This window comes from Rhinatrema bivittatum, chromosome 1 (genome assembly GCF_901001135.1).
Source record: "Rhinatrema bivittatum chromosome 1, aRhiBiv1.1, whole genome shotgun sequence".
Classification (NCBI taxonomy): Eukaryota; Metazoa; Chordata; class Amphibia; order Gymnophiona; family Rhinatrematidae; genus Rhinatrema; species Rhinatrema bivittatum.
In genome coordinates, this window is record NC_042615.1 from 792,047,316 (window position 1) to 792,066,381 (window position 19,066).

Genomic DNA, 19,066 nt, shown 5'->3' on the forward strand with positions numbered 1-19,066 from the left:
CCCTGTAAGGAATTAAATATTTCCTTTTTTTTTCTTTTATTTTCCTCCATTGACTCCTATGGAGTTGAACTGAGTATATGGTTTTGAGTATATTTAAAAGAGGCAGTATGGTTGGACTTCCTGTTCCATGACCTGACATCATGGTGGAAGCATGCTTATTGGTCTTCCTTCAGTCAATTCCAGTTGTTGGTGATGTCTGAACTATGATGCTAAATAAATAAATAAATAAATAAATAAATGGGCACATGAAGGAATATAAGGCTCATGCATATTGTAATAATGCTAACAGAGTAAGGGACAACCTAAAACTCCAACTGTAGAGAGTTTAATTCTTTTTTTTTTTTAACAAAAAAATTGAATATTTTTATTTGCTAAGGTCAACCAGAATCTTTCTTCCAGAAATGGTTAGAAGACCCAATCTTAGATGAGTTGAGCCCTGAATTTATATGGTGTCAATGTTGAGAGGCTGAAATATTAAGATCATGATATTTTCTGTTTCCAAACCTTTTTGTGATCTGTAGGAGACCAAGGAACATTCATGTATAACTTCTGATGCCTTTGATTCCCACCTCTGACATCGGAATAATGCCATTAAAAACATGCTGTCTCCCCTTGTGAATACTTCAACTATTTATCACAGGGGCTATTGCTGCTAAATGCAACAGGGAAAAGATCAATTATACCCTTCCTGTTACCCTAAATTTTTATGTTGATGCTTTTTTTGTACTTAATTTTCAGTGAATATAATACTACTGGTGATTCTCTGATGAAAGAGTTACAAAATGGATGATCACTTAGGCCATAGAAAATGGTAAAAAAAAAAATAATCATATTTCTGCATTTCAGTTTTTGTTTGGCCAGTTTGTGGCATTTGATAAATACATATTAGGGCTTTGATTATCTGTAATCCTTTGTTATATATTTTATAACCACTCTTTCATGTTCATCTGTGCTTTTATACCTGCCACATTACATTCTCTCTCTCCCTTTTCTTGCTGGTCACATAAGGAAACTTCCGATTCCCGGATAGACAAGAGCTGAAAGAAGATCCTACTCTAGATGGGAATCTGAAAAGTGGAGTACCTCTTGCATTCAAAGGGTCGCCAATCCTGTATACCAGTAGTTCTCAATTCATCTAACAAGCTTGGTTTTCACAATAGCAAAAAATATGCCAATTGCATACATTTGTATCACAAACATATGCAACTATACCTCATAAATATTTATCCTCAAAACCAGACCTGTTGGGTAGGCCCATCATCAAGCTTGCTTGCCACCTTTTCCAAATACTCAATCACACCGCATGCCTAAAAAAGTATATCCTAGAATCTCAGAAATCCAACTTAAGACTGCATTACAGACATCAAGCAAATTGTCTACTTCTCCTTTAAACATTGCACACTCTAAAAGCAAAATTTAAGTATGACTTTTGCTGTTGTTATTATAGTGTACTGAGTGAATGGTATCATTATGCCAAGACTATTAAACTCTTTAGTGATCTGAAACAGATGGAAAATAAGACAAAAGAATTCACAACTCATGTTAGACTGAATTGAATTCCTTTAATTTCACACAATGAATAACATATGAATAGGATTAACTTTTTTTTTTTTTAGTTAAGTGCTCTATACTGCTAACCTGATTTGGTAGCGAAAAGACTGAGCTTTCTTTTAGAAAAAAATGTTTAAAAACCAACATCTAAGATCATGAAGGAGCATGACATTAAAGCATGCCAGATGTATCTAAGCATCAAATAACAGCAAGTCCATATCCATTTTTAAATGTACAAAAATGCTTCATGAGTAAAAACTGTTACAAAAAGAACATTTCAAACAATGTACAAGTTCTTCTCGCTTCTATATTCAATAAAATACAAATACATTTTTTGCTCTAAAATATGTTTACATACAATCAAAGTTGAACATGCAAATACACTTTAAAAAAGGCTTTTAAAAACCACTTATGAATACAAACTAAAAATCAGCCAGCACGACTTGTAAAACAATCTTGTGCCCCATTCTTTTTTTTTTTTTAAATATGTACATATTTAACACTTCATGTGCATTTATTATTTAAGAAATAGCTTAAAAAGAAAGAAATCAACATGGGTTTTCAACTGCTCTCCCCATATTGACCAATTGGCAGCTTTTTCACATCTTCATAATTATTTAATTTGCCTTGTAGTGTTTTACATGATCCAGGCAGGCATCTTCAAAGATCCAGAAAATGTTTCACAATTGGAAGTGTGCTTTTGGAATTGTTTAAGGAGTAAACCTCAACTTTGCATGCAATGTAAGTACTGGCCACTTGGTCGCGAATGGGGCCAATTGCAAGACAAATATAAGGTTTAGAGGACTGTGTGACGGGAAGGGAAGTCAAGGGGGGTGGGACAGAGTCTAATATACTCCAAGGAAGGGCTTTGAGACATACTTGCTCTTTTCTATGCACTCCATAGTCAATGCTTTAAAATCACTTGAAGATCGGAATCTACTTTTTACATAATACTTAAAAAAATTCTTTATTCTCCAAAAAATAAAAATGGAAAAGCCTATTCTTGGAATATTGTTGGTAGGTAATAAGATGAAGGTGATGGATTTTATTTTTAAGCCCTAAAACTAAATCCTCTATAATTACATCTCCCTGTAATACTAGTTTGCCAGCGACTGAAGTATTATGTCTATAGACTCTTCAGCATCCGGAATGTCGTCTAACACACTTTGAGCCTATTTCCATATAAATTAGCATGCTTATCTACAGCTACACAAAATCTATGTGTCTTTGATGACCAACCCATAACAACTCACATCAAGTAGTAGTTTGCTAACGTTGAATGGATGTTTGCAAGCTCTTGCTAAAAACTGAGGCCCATTTCCTAAAACCGGTACTAAAAAAATGACCCAAATATCTATACAGTGATTGAAACTTTCTGGAGAAAATACTGACTTTAAGATAATCTTTGGATATGGGTTTCTTATTTATTTTGCTAGGAATCTACAGCTTGTTGAGAAATAGTACAGTGCCTTTTGCATTTCATTCATATTTTTTTAAGGCTGCATTAGGTCGTTAGCTTATTTCTGCACTATTTTCTAAATGGAGACTAGAGAACAAACCTATATTTTCCAAGACAATATTAAAATAACACAGTGAAGCCCAATGATTCGCAGACTCTACTTTGTGACATTTTAATGTGATGTAATGTGCTTTAGTGCACTGAATCCTTATGAATGGAAAAATAACTCATTCTCCTACTGTGGGATCCCCAAACACTCTTTAAACAAAGAATTCACTCAATTCTGACCATGTTTAATTGACCCCCTTTTTTTCCCTCCCTTCCCAGAAGTAATTTCCTTATTGTTATAGCAATCGTGCCATGCCAGGAATATGGTATCTTTAAAAAAATAGGTGAAAATGTCTGCTTAGAATTGCAGTTTTGGATTAAACATTACAGGAATGAAACGGCTTTGTGATCAATCTTGTCATCGTCTAGTTGTTGGGCTGTGGAAATGAATACTGGAAGCCAGATTATTTGTTCAAGTTAAATCAATGGCAAACTTGAATGAGGACTGTACAGTTTGAACTGACCATCACAGAGACCATTTGTCACATACAGTTTGCATCCATGCAGACTGATAAGATTTATAAATACATTATATACAAAACCATGGTAGTTTATTAAGGCAACCACAATTTGGATAAGTTGTCCAAACATGGCTAAATACAACTGCAGTGGTGATACCCTTTTGTCACTTTTTTTGTTCGGGTAAGTACACATTCCATGTTTAGAAATAACTTACAAGGAATTAGCTCACATCTGGAAATCATGTCATTTTAGTATATTTTGAAAATCTACGTTTGCTTTTTCTTTTAAAGCAACATTGAAAGGCATGGCTGTACATTTGGGGCAGCTTATGAACCCTTTTTAGGGCGCTATCTGTTTTCAGCTCATTTGTATTGTGCACAATGAAGCAGCTTGGTAGCTGCTTTTGTCAACAATGCCACTGCACATGTTGGGTTGGCTTTTATTATTACCGAAAAATGTGTCACATGTTACATCCTTCAAATTCTGTGCTCTTCTCTCATTCATTGGAACAGCACCATGTCCATGTGTGTGTGTGTATGTGTCGGTGTAAAGCTCCACCGCATTGCTTATTTTGCAGCCAGACCTTGCAGTTAGGCAGAGTTAACCGAGAAATTGGATAGCTGTAGAAGGATTTAGGCCATTTTGGGGATTACACTACCCAAGACCGAAGAGGACTGCAGTAGAAAACACAAGCAAAATGTAGCCAGACTTCAACCAAAATCATAGTTTAGGAATTTACAGGTTTACAAAAAAAAAAAAAAAGATGTTTATTTTATACAGTGCTGTGTTTCAGGGTGACTATGGTTAGTTTCAGTCATTGAAGTTCAGAATTAGATGTGTACCTTTGGTGGTATGGTTGTTTATTTATAACCCTCGGTTAAAGTACATGAATAGCAATACAAATGATGTTGATCTGTTTTGGAAACTAGGCAAAATGAAAGGCATATTTTGATGATTTCACTTCTGACATATGTAGAAAGAGGTTTGGTTCACTGTATCAGAGTGAGACGGCCTGCTTTGTTATTGAATGAAGTTGATGCTGCAGCAGAGTAATTCAGTGGAGTCTGCACCGTCACACATAAGCTTTCTGTCCTGATGTGTTCCGCACTAGTGCAGGCCTTCAATTGGATGCGGAAGTACAAAGGGAGGATTCATTTTCACCACCCCTAGTCTTCCTGTGCCTTTTCACCTTCACTTCCACCACCTCCTGCTCTTTGTGTTTTCTCTTCCCACCTCTTGGTGCTCGAGAAGACTGGGTCTCTCGGGCCATGTGTATCACTGCCTCTATGGTGTTCATCACTGCATCATGTCTGGCTACTTCCAAGCCTAATGAGCTGCAAGTGGACTTTTGCCCTCGTTTGCTAGGGAGGTCAATGCATTTTTCCAGAACTGGCATTTGGTCTCTAGAGTCTTCATCCAATGGGAGGGGTTGCTTCCTGGGACGACCTCTCCTTTTCTTCACAAAGTTATTGCCTGTCTTCGATTGTCTCTGTAGCCGTTTGGCTTTCAGAATTTTGTTAACATGATCCAGGTTTTTTTTGGTAGATAGAATTTTAGTGTAGCTGCACATCTTACGCACGTCGCATTGGATTGCTTCTATTTCATAACGCTTGAATCTTTTCTTCAGGGGTGGACTAGCTGCTGAAAAAAAACAAATTGACGTTAATAGAAATATTTGCTAATATGACACTTTACTTTTTACAATTCAGCCTCATAAAATATTTGTACTTCTCTTTTGACCAACTTAAAACGTGTACTGGTCAAAATCTGTTTCCTAAGCAACGGTGACAATGAAATGAAAACGAACAAAAGTGGCAGAATCCCCAATGCCTGTTTTATACATATAAATACATTCAATTTGTTCACTTGGAAAGCCCAATTAAGTCTAATTCTAACACACTGAAAAGGACTATGGTTGTCGAAATTAACCAAGAAAAAGACCCGTACATAAGGCTGTACTTAAATTGCGGGATGTGTGATTTCCACAAAATTGTGATCTGAATAGGGCAGGGGTGGCCAACTCTGGTCCTTGGGAGGCACAAACCAGCCAGCATTCCAGGATATCCACAATGAATATCCATGAGATAGATCTGCATACCATGGAGGCAGTGCATGCAGATCTCTCTCATGCATAGTCATTATGGACTTCCTGAATACCTGGCCTGTTTGTGGCTCTTGAGGACCGGAGTTGGCTATCCCTGGAAGGACCTTGTTGATTAGCTATTTCTTGCAATTTTATCAATCTTGTCTACTACTCAGTCAAACTATTTAAAGTTCCTTCCATAATTTAGGTAGGGACTTATTTGTATTATGTAAGGAGTGAGTGTATAAATCAAGAGAGTAAAGTCAAATCTATATAGCTGTTGCAATGCATGAAGGGGGCAGTTTTCTAACTATGCAGTCCTAGGACAATTTTCAACATAATATGGGCGTTTGCAAAGTTCGCAGGTACTTCAACTTGTGGACTTTTTTTGCATCATTTCTCAAAGGGTAAATACATGCACACTTTCCCTTTGAGAATTACTTGGAGAAAAAGTACCTGCTGAGATTTACACTTGCATTTTCCATCATTACGTCTTTCCCTGAAAAACAACGTACATACTTTTGAAAAAGTAAAACTACATGTACTGTAGCATTCCAGACTTTAACTTACCCCCAGGATTGCCTCCACTCAATGTGGGTAAAATTGAATGCATTGTGGAGAAACGTGCGCACTTTTCCTTATGTTCAGGGTGGGCAATTTTAAACAGCCAACTTACGAGGGCAAATAGCCACTGACCTGCGCAAATGGCTTTTGAAATGATAAAATGGCATAAGGAAGTTCATATATGCTTTCTAGGCTGATTTTATTTGCATTTTATATAAGACAACATTTTTTCAGGGAGAGAGAGGGGGAGAGCTCTGTTTGGCAACTAGAAGAATATATGTTCACTATCCAGATAGAAGGGCTATAGAAACGTAGAGGTCGATATTCAAAGGCTTTGCCTGGATAGCTTTTAGAATTACCCAGACAAAAATTGAGATTTTAATATTTCCACCCACTCTGGCTAAATGTTGTACTAGTAACACCTGTCCAAAATTAGGACAGATAAAAAGAGGTGGTGATGGAGGCATTTAGGTGCGTGATTAAAATTTAGCTAATGCTGGAAAGGAAAGAGACAGAGACAATCCCTGTTCAGTACTGAGTTCTAAATAGCGACTGGTCTATCTACCACCCCCAAAGTGAAGAGAATAGATTATAAATAGATTTAATATTGTCCCCTTTGCTGGTCATAGACAAAGTAATATAAAATATTAGAGATGTGAATTGGAACCGGAATTGGTTCTGATTCCGGGTTCGGGGACTATCGGGAAATTTTTTGCGTGCGGTCCAATTAGTTTTTTTTTTTTTATTGACTGCGCCCGAGCCGATAAACAAAAAACCCACCCCGACCCTTTAAAACAGATTCTTTAGCTTCCCCCACCCTCCCGACCCCCCAAAAACTTTTTTAAAGTACCTGGTGGTCCAGCGGGGGTCCCGGGAGCGATCTCCCACTCTCGGGCTGTCGGCTGCCACTAATCAAAATGGCGCCGATGGCCCTTTGCCCTTACCATGTGACAGGGGCTATCGGTGCCATTGGCCGGCCCCTGTCACATGGTAGGAGCAATGGACAGCCGGCGCCATCTTTAAAAATGGCGTGGGCCATCCATTGGGGTGGGTTTAGGGGTTGTTTTTGTGTGCCATTTTTTCCACCCTCCCCCAAAATGATAAGAGAACCCCACGAACAATTTTGTGGGGTTTTCCTATCGGTTTTGGGGACCCCCCGATTTCTGACGAGTTTGAAAATATCATATGATATTTTCAATCGTCAGAAAAACGATTCACATCCCTATAAATTATACAAAATCACAGTGAACTGAGAGAGCAATTTGACAAACTAAAGAATAACAAATCACCAGGACTGGATTGTATATATCTCAAAGCTTGAAAGAACTAAAAAATGAAATTGCAGACTTAATACTATTAATCTGTAACTTCTCATTCAAATTGGCTATGGTTCCTGAGGATTGGAGGGTGGCCACCATAAATGCCCATTTTTACAACAGAGTTCCAAAGATGATACAGGACATTACAGACCAGTGAGTCTGACATATTTTCTAGGGAAAACGGTAGAAGCTATTTTAAAATACAAAATTACTGACATCTAGACATAGTATAATGGGGCAGAGCCAACATGGATTTAGCAAATTCTTGTCTTAAAAATCTGTTAGAATTTTTTTTTGAAGGGGTTAACAAACATGTGGACAAGGGTGAGTTGGTTGATATAGTGTACCTTCTTTTTAGTCCCTCGTGAGAGACTTAACAGGAAATTAAAAAATCATGTGACAGGAGACATTGTCCTATTGTGGACTGGTAACTGGCTAAAGGATATAAGACAGAGAGTAGGACTAAATGGTCATTTCTCTCAATGCAGAAAAGTGAATAGTGGATCTATACTGGGACCAGTGCTTTGAAATATATTTATAAATGATATGGAAAAGGGAACAATGAGTGAGGTGATCAAATTTGTAGATTACACCAAATTATTCAAAGTTTTTTTTTTATCACTAACCGGTTGTAAGGAATTGCAAGATGACCTTGCCAGACTGGGAGATTGAGTGTCAGAATGGTAAATTAAATGTGGACAAGTGCAACGTGATGCATAGAGTGAAGAATAATTCAAACTGTAGATACTCAATGCTGGGATCCATATTAGATGACATCATCCAGGAAAAGGACCTTGGAATCATTATAGATCACTGGTTCCCAAACCTGTCCTGGAGGACCCCCAGCCATTCAGCTTTTTAGGATAGCCACAATGAATATGAATGAAATAAATCTGCATGTCATGGAGACTCCATATATGCAAATTTATCTCATGCATATTCAGCATGGATATCCTGTAAATCCAACTGGCTGGGAACTCCCAGGATAGGTGTGGTAACCTCTGTTAGACTTTGAAATCCTCAGCCAGGCTAGTGGCGAACATCATAAAAGCACACAGACTGTTAGGTATTTCTAGGAAAGGAGTGCAAAATAAAAGAGGAAATCATGACTGGGGTGGAGAGGGTAAACAGGGAAAAATGATTAACCTTTTCAAATAGTTTTTGAACAGTGAAGCTACAATGATCTGTTTGTTATCAGACTTTATCTCATATGCTGTAACCCGCTTTAAGTGAATTATTAAAAAAAAAGAGGGATCTACATCCAAGTAATAAATACATTAATAAATAAATAAATACTAAGACTAGGGGACACTCCATGAAGCTAATAGGTAGCACACTTAAGCAAATCAGAAAAGTATTTTAATTTGTTACCAGAGGATGGGGTGGAAGCAGTTAGCATAGCTGGGTTCTAAAACGTTCTGGACATGTTCCTGGAGAAAAAGTCCATAAATCATTATTAGACATGAAGACTTGGAAAAGCCACCGCTTATTACACGGCATCCGTTGCAGAAGTAAAGCTAGGCAGTGGAGGTCCTTGGTGAGCGCCGGGTCACGTCAGTATTTATGCGCATTTCTCTGGTTCACGCCCTAACGCCCATGCCCTGCCCGCCTCTTTTTGAAAACTTTCCAGATGTGCACGCTGCAGGCATCTCGTCGGCTTTTAACATCCGCTCAGCGTGCTCGAGCCCAACTTATTCGCGCATCCCCTAATTAATGCGCGTGTCGGGCTTTTAAAATTCACCTTTAAGGGTTGGTTTCTGTCAGCATATTCAGCTCAGCGGGAGGAGGTAAAAACTTTGCCACTTCCTGCTAGGCTTGTGGGGCCCATTTGGGGGCTTGGAGCTGGTGCTGGGCAATATGGCGTAAACTTTAAAAGCCCTGTACGCGTAAATCCAGCCGGATTTTCGCGCTCAGGGGACTTGCGCGCCGGCGCGCCTATGTTGCATAGGCCGCCGGCGCGCACAAAGCTCTGGGACGCGCGTAAGTCTCGGGGCTTTGCTTGGGGGGGGCGTGTCGGGGGGTGCGCGGCATTCGGGGGCATTCCGGGGCGGGGACTGGTGCCGGCCCGGGGCGTTACGGGGGCGTGGTCTAGGCCTCCGAAGCAGCCCCTGGGCCGGGGAATGGCATGCGTGAAGTTATGCCTGCCTCAGGCAGGCGTAACGTTTTCGACAAAGGTGGGGGGGGTTAGTTAGGGATGGGGGGTGGGTTAGATAGGGGAAGGGAGGGGAAGCTGGAGGGGGGGGGGGGGGCCGGAAAAAAATTCCCTTCAAGGCCTTCGGATCGGCCTTGAAGGGAACGGGAAAAGCCATCGGGGCTCCCTTTGGCCTCGGCGCACGCAAGGTGCATGTGTGTGCACCCCCTTGCGTGCGACGATCCCGGATTTTATAACATGCGAGCGGCAGAGCGCACGTTATAAAATCGGGCGCAGATTTCTTTTCGCGCCGGGTTGTGCGAACAAATCTACGCCACGCGTATGTTTTAAGATCTGCCCCTATATTTTTTTTTATAAGGTAGAGTAATGGAGAGATCGTTGCCACTTGGCCTGCACTACCTTTTCTGAAATATCTTGAGAGGTGGGACGCTCGGGCCACACTACGATTTTTTAAATATCTTGGGAGGAGAAGGTGGGCCCAGCTGGTCCACCCTACCTTTTTGTATCCTAGGGGGGATGGGCTGCCAGTGCTCTCTAGTTTGTTTTTTTTCCCAATGCTTGGTGAGCAGCAGAGTTCCCTGGATGACATTATCTAGGTATACTCAGTGGCACTTTTACAGCGAGAGACACTGCTGACTATTCAGCTAAAGGTATTTGGCTAACATTATCTGGATAACTTTACTTGCTGGCTTACTGAATATTAACCTGAGATTGGATTTTTTTGTATTTCACTGGATTATCACTTAAAAATATTTATAAAATAGGCAGAAGAGCATTGGATTTGAACCGCTGGTCTTGCAAAGGAAGACAATTTTCACAAGATGGTTGCATGTCTAACTTAGCAGGTTATGTTTTGGCCAGCCAAGTTAAAACTCATTTTCCACTGAATCCAGCCAGCTAAAAGTTTTGGCTGAAGATTACCCTAAATATAAATGGCTAAAATTTCATCACTTAGAATTAGCGCACTCAGCTTCTGGATAGCCAAGCTTAGCCGACTGCAGCTGAAAATCTCTGCCAGCTGGCAAAGTCCTTTCTCCCTGCCCTGAATTTCGAACCAACCCCCCTCCACATCCCCCCCATCTACGAGTCCATTTTCAAAATGAAGGGCAGGATCAATAGTTCCCCCAATTCCCCTCTTACCTGCCCAAATTCAAAGTGTTGTCAGGCCAACAACCCCTGCTCAATTTCAAAAGTGTGGCCTGATAGTCCCCCACCTCCGTCCCAGTGCAACGCCGGATACTGAGCTGAAAGGAGGAAACCTTCTGTCCCTGGCTGAGTTTGGGCTACTAAGGTGGACTTCTGGGGGGGTGTGAAGAGGATGAGGGCAGGGGTAGCTGGCTGTTGGTCCTAAGATAAACTCTTAATTGTGGTAGGTCGGAGGCCCGCACTCTGCACTGAAACTGGGTGAGTGGGAAAGGGGCTGTGGTTTTGAATGTAGGGGAGGGGGGGTGCAAAGGGACTGCTGGCTCTCGCTTCTTCACTTTGAAACTGGATGGATGGAAGGGGGTTGGGGGGCGAGGCTCTTGGCCTGCACTTCTGGGCGGATGGAAGGCAAGAACCGGGAGTTCTCTTTTCTTCACTTTGCTGGGAAACTGAGCGGCTGGGGAATTGGAAATGTGGGGAGCGCTGTCAGCCTGCATTTATTCTTTTCATTCCGGTGGGTGATGGGGGGAACTGTCAACCCGCACCTCACTTGGAATTCGGGCAGGTGGAGGGGAGAGCGTCGCGGCGCCTTGCGCGATCAGATCTGGGCCCACTACTGCGGATCCTAGATTTGACCAACCGTGTTGTTCGCAAAGTGCTTAAAATCACTGCTAATGGAAACAGATCCCTAAGAACCTGGCAATATTCAAAGGTGCTAATTTATGTACCTAACTCCCCAAATGAAGCATCTATACCCTTTGAAAACGGACCCTTAAGCAATGATGTAAACCATTAAGAAGAAGATTCCTTATGGAATATATGGTCTAGTTATACATTTCTGGTCATTTCAGGAGTTACAAGATTTTCTGGAGGCCAACGATACTAGCAGGTATTCATCTCGTCGCGGTCAGACACCGATAGATCAAATGTGGCTGTGCTGTATAAGTGCACGCTTTTCCTCAGCTCTGCTCCTAGAGAGCCACACAAACAGGGCTGGTTTTCAACATAGCAGGGGCAGAAAGGGAAGGGGAAAGCTTCTTGCCTCCCTCCCCTTTTTGTCTTCACCACACTGCTACCCAACCACACACACACCCCCCCCCGTGACCCTGTGCAGCAAACCATTCGTCCAGCGGCAGACGCTTTCCTGATGCATGATGGGAACCGCCTGGATTCCGTGAGCCATTTGCTTCCCACCTGCACACACCCCTTCCAATTAACGCTCCACCGGGTAAAGGAGGCAGGTGGAAGCTGGGCCTGGCGCCAGCACTATCTAGGGCGACCAGGACGAGCATTCTGGAGTTTAGCGTCTTCATTGTGGAGCAGGGTAACATGCTCAAAGCTGACCCACTTAAGGAATTAATACTAGCAACACTCCTTTAAAATTCTGTTGTAATCTACGCTCGTCAAACATTTAATCTTACGAGGAATGGATGAACTTTGTGAAGCAAGCCACACCACAGTGAAAGTGCCGGCTGCCGTAAACCCTCGTGCAACTAACTTATGCTATGTTATTCGTTTATGTGTTTATTTTGCTTGCGGCATTTATACGGTGCCCTACCCTTTCAAGGCACAGGTGGGTACAAGAACGACATTCTGAATGTCCCCGATGTCTAACCAGAAAGGATTGCAAACCAGAACCATAGCTTTTAGCGCTGCTACAACTACTACTGCCTATCATTTCTATGGTGCCAGCAGAAGTACTCAACGCTGCAGGTCGAATGTAACTACAATGACAGCAGTAGGTGTATGAAAGCCCCCAAACAGATCCATTCCTGCTATTGCCTGCATCTGCTGGGCTTCCACTCCCTCACCTACCCACTGGCTCTGGCAAACGGCGCAGTTATCCAGCCAGCTGCCATACATACACAAAAGGACATGCAAGCATCTTGTTTCCTCTCCTGAGCTGGGAGCTTTCTTTCCCTTGCTCACCATCTTACTGGGACGGATAATATGCACTCTTGGCCCATATAACACGATGCTGCATGGATGCTGTGAAAAGCTGGTATATACAAACCAAAGTCGCATTACGAGGAATAACGGAATGAGTCATAAACAAAACAGAGACATATGTTCTCATATAAATAAAGACCTGGATCACTGGTTTCCTAATGTCTGGTTCTCATTAATTACAAAACAAAATACATTTTCCATATGTAAACCAAAACCACTTAAAGTTTGTGACTCATTGAGGACAAAGAAGGCAGGAATGTAGTCATTTTGGTACTGAAGCTCATTCTTAATTACTATCATTACAGATCCCTTTGGGATTGCCTGAGGCCATTTCCAACAACATTTTGAAGAAAAGACTTTTCCTCAACAGCTGGGCTCAGTTTGCAGATTTGTTTTAAATAAAGAAGTTTTCAAAGAGCTCGCCATTAATTACAGGAAACCCACAGTACTGTCCCATTTTCCCATTAACGGGTTTCTTTTTTTTTTTTTTTTGTTCTTCTCTAAATGATCTCAACATCTGGGCTACAGATAAACCAACATTTTAATTAGACTCCTGAAATATAAGCATGAATTTTCATCTGGAAACAAATCTGAAGGTATCTGTTTGTTGAATTCTACAGTCTATTGAAAATGGACCACAAAACCCTGCTACAGCGCTATCATCTTTATAAATAGGAATCACGGTTTATGGAATTTGCTTTAGCAATCTGGCTTTTTAGTTTACATTTCTTTTCACATTTGTTAAAGAAGCTCTGTTTTACTGGGGCGTTCCAGTTTTTTTTTTTTGGGACTGAAATGGGTGTTCTGACAGCATGCATTGTCCTTTTCATTGGTCAAAGCGTTGCTAAGCTGTTCATCTATAAAACAAGAAATTCCACGCAGAACTAATGGAGGCCACTTGCCGGGAGGCGCACATCCGCACAAATACGTCAATCCAAGAAATTAAAAAAAGAAAAAAACCCGTCAGGATTCACTTGGAACTCCCCCCCACGACATGTCCTGAAAATTTGGCGTGGCTAGGACACCAAATACAAAAGGTGAAGGGGACGCACACGCGCACACAAGCAATGGTATAAGTCTACTTTTTTCCCTTTGGAAATCAGGCTACAAATGATTGCAATATATCCAAAAAAGAGCGTGCAACTTTGGGATTCTGAGCCATGCATGTCGGCCAGCTGTGCAAGGAAAAGTGTTTTTCACATCTGGCTATGCTGCCAGAAGTGCAACATTTCAAGGTTTTGTTGTTTTTTTTAATTATTTAACCCTTCCTTCACAGTTTTGGATTTTGAGCATGTCACAGTGGTTAAGCCAAAAACCAGAGGCCCTCTTGAACGCCAGCATGAAGTACTACATTAAAAACACCTTTTGCATAAAGAAAGGTTTGCACTATATTCATTATTTATTCTGAGTAGATTCTTCAGCCGGAAATATTTAAATTCTTATCTATGGTCAAATGATCCTCAAAGATGTAGTGCACTGAAGGATTCTGCTACCCAACATCAAAATGAGAAAATGATGCTACAATGAAAAGCATGAGTAGCACGAATTGAAAGCACATATATCCCCTTTTGGTGAACATTCAGAATCCTGTGAAACCTGTCCTTGGGTTGAGTGCTCCTGCAGTATCACCTTGATTAACTACATAAGCTGTTCGGAGACATTTAGAGGTCATTTTTAAAAGAGTTCTGGGCATAAAACTTTGAATATACGCATGTAAGTAGCCTGTACTTATGTAATCACTATATTATAAAAGGTAAAAGTGCATGCATACTTTATGTTTCACACGCACATATATGCACGTAAAAAAGGGGCAGTCTAGGGGAGTTCTGAGAGGCAGCCCTCAGTTACTATTTTAGTTTGTTCGTTCCTTTATTTGATTAATTGTCATTCTTTCTAAAATCACAGCGATGTACAATTAGGAACAAACACAATGCATAAGATGCAATATCAGTATCAAAGCACATATGAATAATGTATACTAAAATCAACCAAAGACAAGCGGGTACATTTGGCAACTTATTTGTGCAATTTCACACCGGCTAACTATCTTGTGCAAGTGATATCAGACTTGTTGTTTATTAGGTAGTATTGGCTGGGTGGCAGATCTGAGTGAACCGGAAGGGGGGATTTCAGGCTGAAGAACCAAGAGGGTCTGGATGATCTGGAGAAGAACTGGGTGAACTGGTAAACTGGTTAGCATGTTTTAAAATATACTGTTGTACGCGCTAGGTGGGAAAAGTACACGCATTCAATGCATTGAGATACTTGCTTTCAATGCACTGCATGTATTCGTGCAGAAGCATACATATGCACGCATGTTCTGGGGTTAAGATACGCGTATTTTGTAATACGCGCAGATATGATATGCACGGGTTATGAATTACTATCTTAGATGTACGTGTGGTCATAGATATGCCTCTGTGCCGCTGCATGTACTTTGAAATGTATCTTCTATGAGTTTTCAGAACGTTTTAGCAAACCGTACTGCCAGTAATAAACCATGGCTGATGATAAAACCTGATGAGGCATCTCATTCATTTGGACAGCGACAGCCTCATGGGAGATAAGGCTCAAGCCTGCCTTAGATAGACGAGGAGTGCTAGGTCATATACTTGATATAAATGCGTTATTAGCTGTTGACACAATATGGTATGTGGTTCATGTTTCAAATGCTATGGCAATATTTATGGCCATCTGCAGAACCGGCCCCTTTAAAAAGAAAAAAAAAATTCCTTGGTTATAACAAATTGAAGTCATGCCCTCCAAAAAAAAAAAAAAGCCATTTTGTACTTCACTTGTTATATCTATCCAATTCAGGAGTTAGCCAATTAAACTTCAGCTTTCAAAAAGGGCCTCGCGCTGATCGGTTACATTTAACTGCCTTAATTCAAAAGGCGACCAGATTTAGTCGGTCAGCAAAAGGGATAAAATGTAGCTAGGTAGGTTCGGCTGAAAATCCTGCTAATGATAACTGGCTAAAATTCACCGGTTATCGTGTCGGCTCCACTGCTCTTGGAAAACCGAGCAGAAAAGTTATTGGCTTTTCCGTCCATTGGTTACACACCGAAACACAATCTGACGTACTGACCTGCTTCTGAGGCTGCCGAGGATGAAGACAGCAGAGACAACACTTGAGTTTGTGGTATCGTAACAGCTTCAGCAGCTGCTGGTTTCCTTCTAGTTGTCATGTAGCTTTCATTTTTACTATGAAGGGAAGTCTGGTCTGCTCTTAGGTGGGGGCTTGTGATACCTGTGAAATAAAAAAAAAAGGTATCCTGTTATACATAAACTGTGAAAACAGATTGCTCAGAGAATGACAAACTGGTCCCTCTGGCAGGATTTATTGCTATGCAAAGTCTACTACTGACAACTACAGTTCCCCAAAGTCTTAAAAGGTGCAAGGAACTGACCACCTGGATGGAACTGGCCGTGTCCCTGCTCTTCCGGGCAATGTACAGTCCAGTTCTTGAAGTGAATGCACAGCACACACATTCACAGGCTACGATTATGATGCATTAGACATGATTCAAAACAATCCTCAGTGTGCGCCAAAATGATTGAAAACAGCTTATTCTGGTGTATTAAAAATCCTTTGACGTCTTCTTGAGGCTCTCATGGTAGAACAAGTTAAATAAGGGTTATCCCGTAGTTTATATGCATTCAAGTCTGGAGTGTGCTGACACAATCGTTAACTTCTGCTATTGTTTTAATACAGTTTTAAAAGAGCAATGACTAAGCTTTAAGATTCAACATTGCCCTTGTCTTGGAAATGACATAAAGCATGAATACTGAGCCACCGGTATTGTTCCAGCAGAAAGGATCAACCTGGGCCTCTTACCATGCAAAACAACATTCTTCAATCATTTTTTAATTTGTAACCCACATTTCTATATAATGCGCAAGGCGCTTTACAGCATTATTAGTTTTCAGGCAAAATATGTCCCTGCCCAAAAGAGCTTACAACCAAAGTGGGCATCTGAGGCAACCAGAGCTAGAGTGACATGCCCAAGATCACAAGGAGCATCCGTGGGGGAAAGTGGAATTTGAATACTGGGTTTTTTCCTGCTCTCAACCCTATTGCCCTGCATTGATATCGTATTAGATATGGCTTATACTTTTTTGACTCTATATACATTTCGAACTATCTTGAGAGGAATAATATTTCTGGTTAATGTCAAACTACCAGCTTCAAAGTGTAGTAAAGGCTTAAATAGAGATAAGGTTCTTTTAAAATTTTAATGACTGCAAATATCACTGAGCATGTACACAGATCTGTAACTAATGTAACAATGCTAATAAAGAAGTCAGATTAAAGATTACAGTTAAAAACAATAGGTACAATGGATTCATTACAATTCAAAAATTAAGACAAAAAAAAAGATATGTTATATAAAATCAGATATAGTCACATATTGCATGCTGTAGCTTGATTGGCACTATATTAAAATGTTTTATCATTATTGCAATGTCAGTAAACACATGCATATAAAATGTATCAAATGGTACTAACATAATGAATGTAACATCTGGCTATAATTAAACTAAAGGGCCTAAACAAAGACCTGCAGCTGTAACCTGTTGACCTCTATTGATAAATAAAAAGACACTCAGAAAAACCATTTCAACATATCAATGGACAGTCATTCATTTTTCAGAGGTAATCCCTCACAAACCACTTATCCTCTCAGATCTCTACCTGCACACAATGTTTGCATTAGGGGCCTTGATTTATGGATTTCCATTCCTTGGTGCAGAGGCCTACTTCCTGTTGCCATGGTTACTAGGATCTCGATTCAAGGGTAAAGTACTCCCAAATAAAAATTGGTGGCAGACGTAGCATCTAACAGGCAAGTTATTGACTCCTGTAGGGTGCTTAAAGGTCAAAGACCAAAGTGCTGCTTACTGCTTCGAGGGTGAGTCAATATTTTCACTCTGTTCCTTCTTAAGTAGTAGTTGTTGCTCAATTACTACCTCTCTGGGTTTAGCAAGGTCATATGGATCTTTGAAAGGCAAATCTTCTTCCAAGAAAGAGGACCAGATTTAAGGAAGCAGGTCTAAAATGAAGGACTAGCTGAAAAGTCATTATGGTTTGATAGTCAAGTCATCTCCCTTTCATTTTATGTTGCAAATGGAGTCAGTTCCACAGGGCAAACCTTCAGACCAGCTGGGGTCCTGGAGCTAAGAGAATCAGCAGAGAAGATGCCACACCTCTAGATATCAGGGACCTGCTGAACCCCAGGCAAAAAGGATTGCAGCACCTCAAAGCCTGGCTTGCCCTCTTGCTCTTGGATTTGCTACATGTAGAAGAACCTTGAAACCCTGTGGGGATCTTGAAAGGCTAAATGATGGAAATGAAGAAAAGAGTGCATGGGGTGGTAACTTGCTGGTGCTCTCTGCTTTAACGGTAGTGGGGGAAAGAAAAAAAGGGGAATCAGATATTGGGGTATTTAGAGGTGCGCTGCAGCTGCTTAATATGCCTGACTCTCTTAAAGATGAATTTATATGGCTACCTTTAGGACTGTTCTACAGCATAACCCGAGTTAGGCAGAGAAGTTATCTGGCTAACTTAACTTCACCCTCTTAATGCTCTGGGAACACCTCCAAATTACCTGGCTAAGTTTTATCCAGCTAACTACATAGCCAGATAACTTAGAGGCAGTCAGTTAGCAGGGATATTCAAATCCTGCCATTTGGATGGCTAAGGCCGAAATTAGCTGGACAAATGGTGCTGGATGTCGGCCTCATAGTTTTTGGTGTATTGCCAGCTTGCCAGACAGACCCAGCTGCTAGTTGAATATTATCATCCTAGTGTAGTATATCTGTTGCCCAAATATCTAGTGTCCTAAGTTCACTGCCAGATAGACTAACTGTGTTTCAGCTATAAAATCTAGTTATATTATGATGACCATAGAAGATCCCTTATGAATCTGGCACCCATCCCCAACCATGTCTTCCCCTCAAGTTTAGTAACAATATAAACAACTATCACAGCTAGTGAGGCTGTTGGCAGAGCATGCAGCCTCCTAGGTCCATGTGACCTTGCTGGACAGTAACCATTCATCATGAACCTGCTACCAACCCAGTTCCCACATGGCATGCAGTCTCACTATGATAGACTTTCTTTCCCTTTTCATTTTCTTTATCCCAATCGGCTCTCCTTTTGCTTCTATTCTTGAGGGCAGCTTGTTTGCAGTTCCATATCTCCCAATCCTGTTCCTACAAGTGTCATTGAATATGACAGCACATAAAGACCCCAAGACTATTTAGGATTTAAT

General features: G+C 40.9%; 1 protein-coding gene across 4 annotated transcripts in view; it reads right to left on the minus strand.

Moving 5' to 3' along the window:
- Nucleotides 1–1,542: 1,542 nt before the first annotated feature.
- The window catches only part of SETBP1 (SET binding protein 1), a 535,593-nt gene continuing 518,069 nt past the window's right edge, over nucleotides 1,543–19,066 (minus strand). For 3 of the 4 annotated variants that reach the window (XM_029580956.1, XM_029580966.1, XM_029580981.1), the window contains 2 exons: nucleotides 15,880–16,041; nucleotides 1,543–5,221 (listed from right to left, as the gene is read on the minus strand). In XM_029580956.1, coding sequence (XP_029436816.1) covers nucleotides 4,701–5,221; nucleotides 15,880–16,041 — 683 coding nt within the window. In that variant the 3' untranslated portion in view covers nucleotides 1,543–4,700. The remainder of the gene's footprint in view (nucleotides 5,222–15,879; nucleotides 16,042–19,066) is intronic. The other variant, XM_029580975.1, reaches the window with a different exon arrangement.